The following is a 3,281-nucleotide window of genomic DNA, read 5'->3' as shown; positions in this document are numbered from 1 at the left end:
CTGGAAGCACTGTGCCTCTGCTGCACAGAAGTAGGTGCCAGAGTCCTCCAGCTGGGCATCTCTGATGTGAAGGGTGCTCTTGCGCTCCTTAGAGTTGAAGGTTGAGTTTAGCCTCCCATTCTGCTTTGTTCCTGGAGTCAGGTTGAAAAGGCTGATGAGGCTGCCCCTGGAATTCTGCTGGAACCACTGCACACTTCTCATGCTTGTAGAAAAGTTGCATGTGAGAACATAACTTGTTCCTTCTTGGAGACTTAGGGCTGAAGGACTCTGCTCCACCTCAACTCCTCTCACCCCTGCTTGGAAACATAAAAGTAATTCAGAATTCATGAAGGGTTTTATCAAATATCCCAGGAGACACCATAAGGATGACTGCACAGGACCTGTTTTCGGTCATTCCCCCTTCACCACTGACATCTTTGCAGAATCCCTAAAGCAACTTAGGTGAGCACAACTTACAGCAAATCCACATGCACAGAATCCCCAGCACAGCTCCCAGTTTCCTCTCCATTGTCCCTGTCCAATTGTTGGGGCGTCTTCTCTCCAGCTGTGATGGTGCCAAGTCTTGTGACCAGACACCCTTGTGATTACACACAGCAGTTCTCTCCTAATCACTGAGCTTCCTCTTTCATCTGAACAAGAAACTCCACCCACCTCCACTACACGATTGTGGAGGACAATGATGTAGAGCCCAGGACACTCAATTTCTAATGTAACACTTCTTATATGGGAGCTTGGGGGAAGATGTGTGAGGAAAAGGAATTCATAAATGCAGAAGGCTGGTGTGAGACTAATAGCTCCAGTGGGTTAAGGAGAGCCTTGCAGAATCCTAGCAAGATTTTTGACTTTTTTATTGAAATTTTTTCAACAGTATATTCTGATCGTTGTCTCTCCTCCTCCATCATTTCCAAGAGCTTTCAGACCTTCTCACTCACCCAACTCCATGCTCTTTCTTTTTATCTCTTTTTAGAAACCAAAGAGACAAAGAGAACCCAAACAGAATAGAATTTAAAAAGAAAAACAAAACAAAGAAGAAACTCTCTCACACATACACACCTGAAATTGCTTAAAAACACAAAATACATACAAACAGACAAAAGACCAGTTAAGATGAAAATATGTTCACACTAAGCAATATCATGCAATAACATTATTGGATTCATTCTGTGTTGGCCATCTACTGCTGGGCATATGTCCACCCTTCATTGTAATTAACAGAGCCAACAAGGAAGTCCTGGCAGGACTCTTAAATTACACTGACACATCAGCATGCAATGCAGTGAACAGAATAAAAGGAATTTCTTGCTATTAAGATCATCATGTACATAGAAAATATTTCCAACAGAGTTTTGTTGGTTATAAGAAAAACAAGACATGTGCTGCCCTGTTTCTACCTTGATTTATTTTCCATCGCTTGGCTTCTGTCCAACTCTTCCACTGTGCTGTGCAGGAAAATACAGCTGATAGAGATCAGGCTATGAATGCCTGCCTGCTCCAGGTCATTAAGGCCTCTCCCCTCTATTCTTTCATAATTTGTTTTCCTTCTCAAGTAGTTATTTCTCCTTTTTCTAGTTTAAAGTATACATATATATGTATATATGTATATATACACACACACACATATACATATATATATATGTGTGTTTGTGTGTGATATGATGAATGATGATATTGGAATAATTTATATTTCTTTGAGTTTGGGAAATTATAAACATAAAACTGAAAAAAGAGAGCAGTGGAGATGTTTTCTTTTGAGTGTCCATCTTCATAATGCCCAGAAAGATTTTATTTTGCTAATATCTGTTCAAAGAATTGTTCTTAAAATATATAGATAGACACATGAAATCCACTGAACAGGCTCTAGATGTCTGTGATTTTCTACAGAATGACTGAGAGTTAAAGATCCAGGTGATCTCTACAATATCACCTCTACTCCTTGCTTTGTGAGTGGAGTGCCTTATTTCCTTATGTCTGTTCTCAGGTCTTCAAATCTCTAGGCAATTTAAGAAAAAGTAATTTCTAGAACCCCTGCAGTGCCCCCTAGTGGAACGTGACTTCAGGCCATCTCTACAAATCTCATTAAAACAGCTCTTTTCACCCCATCACTTCCAGGTGAAGGAAATGCAGATGGTCAGAAGACAAGACTGTCTAGATGGAGTTCTCAATAAAAAAAAGAAATAAAAATGACCAAGAAATATTTCAAAATTTCTCATCATTCTTAGCAAATAGTGAAATGCAAATTGAAACAACTTTGAGATTTCATCTTACACCAGTTAGAATATCTAAAACCAATAAAACAATTAACAGCAAATGTTGGTGGGAGTTAGTGGGGTGAAAGGAACCTTCATTCACTATTGGGGAAATGAAAATGGGCACAGTTACTCTGGAATTCAATATGAAGAGTCATCAAAAGTCTAAAGCTAGATCTACTACACAACCTAGTTATGCAACTTCTTGCTATATGCCAAAGAACTCTACATCCTACTCCACAAATAGTCACTTGCTATATTCATTGTTTCTTTATTCACAGTAACTAGGAAATGGAAACAATTTAAATGACTTCCAACTCTTGAATGGATAATAAAATGTGGCACCTATATATTATTAATTATTCTTCTAAGTAAAGAAAAATGGCATCATAAACTTTGCAGGTAGATGGATGGAACTAGAAAAGATTATTTAAAATGAGTTGACAGAGACCCCAAAATACAAATGACACATATTCTGCCACTGAACTTCTAACTACAATGGAAATTGTAGAGGCTCCTAACTACTAATCTTCAAGTGGAAATATATAACTTGGATTAGCCACAGAAGCCAGAAATATTCAAAAGGGAACACATAGTTGACGAGAAGCCAGAAATTGGAATAGCAAGGTAAACGTAATTTGGGGCATAGAGGTTCAGAATTGAGATTTTTTTCTTGGTGAATTTTTCCTTTGATGAGTATCCTTCCTTTCTCTTTTGATTAATTTTGGCTGGAAGTCTATTTTGTTAAATATTAAAATGGTCACACTATCTTGCTTCATGAGTCAATTTGCTTGGAAAATCTTTTTCAAATACTTTAATATGAATTAATGTCTGTCTTTCATGTTGAGATGTGTTTCTTGTATGCAGCAAAGGGGTGAATCTTGTTTTCACATCCATTCTGTTAGGGAATTGAGTCCATTGATATTAAGAGATATTAATTACCAATGATTGTTAGTTACTGATATTTTAGTGGTGGTGTTTTGTCTTTAACTGCCTAAACTTGGCTGTCCTGAAACTATCTCTGTAGACCAGGCT

The 3,281-nt window shown here is 37.8% G+C and overlaps 1 gene segment (V, D, J or C); it reads right to left on the bottom strand.

Annotated features, from left to right (window-relative positions):
• Positions 1–508, bottom strand: part of LOC101983141 — a 2,691-nt gene extending 2,183 nt beyond the window's left edge. Inside the window, 2 exon segments of the V gene segment in view lie at positions 11–293; positions 457–508. Of these exon segments, the coding sequence occupies positions 11–293; positions 457–508 (335 nt within the window).
• Positions 509–3,281: the final 2,773 nt, after the last annotated feature.

The sequence above is a fragment of the Microtus ochrogaster genome, unplaced genomic scaffold (genome assembly GCF_000317375.1).
Source record: "Microtus ochrogaster isolate Prairie Vole_2 unplaced genomic scaffold, MicOch1.0 UNK681, whole genome shotgun sequence".
Taxonomy (NCBI): domain Eukaryota; kingdom Metazoa; phylum Chordata; class Mammalia; order Rodentia; family Cricetidae; genus Microtus; species Microtus ochrogaster.
The sequence above is the reverse complement of the archived record's forward strand: the minus strand, read 5'-3'. Positions and strand labels throughout refer to the sequence as shown.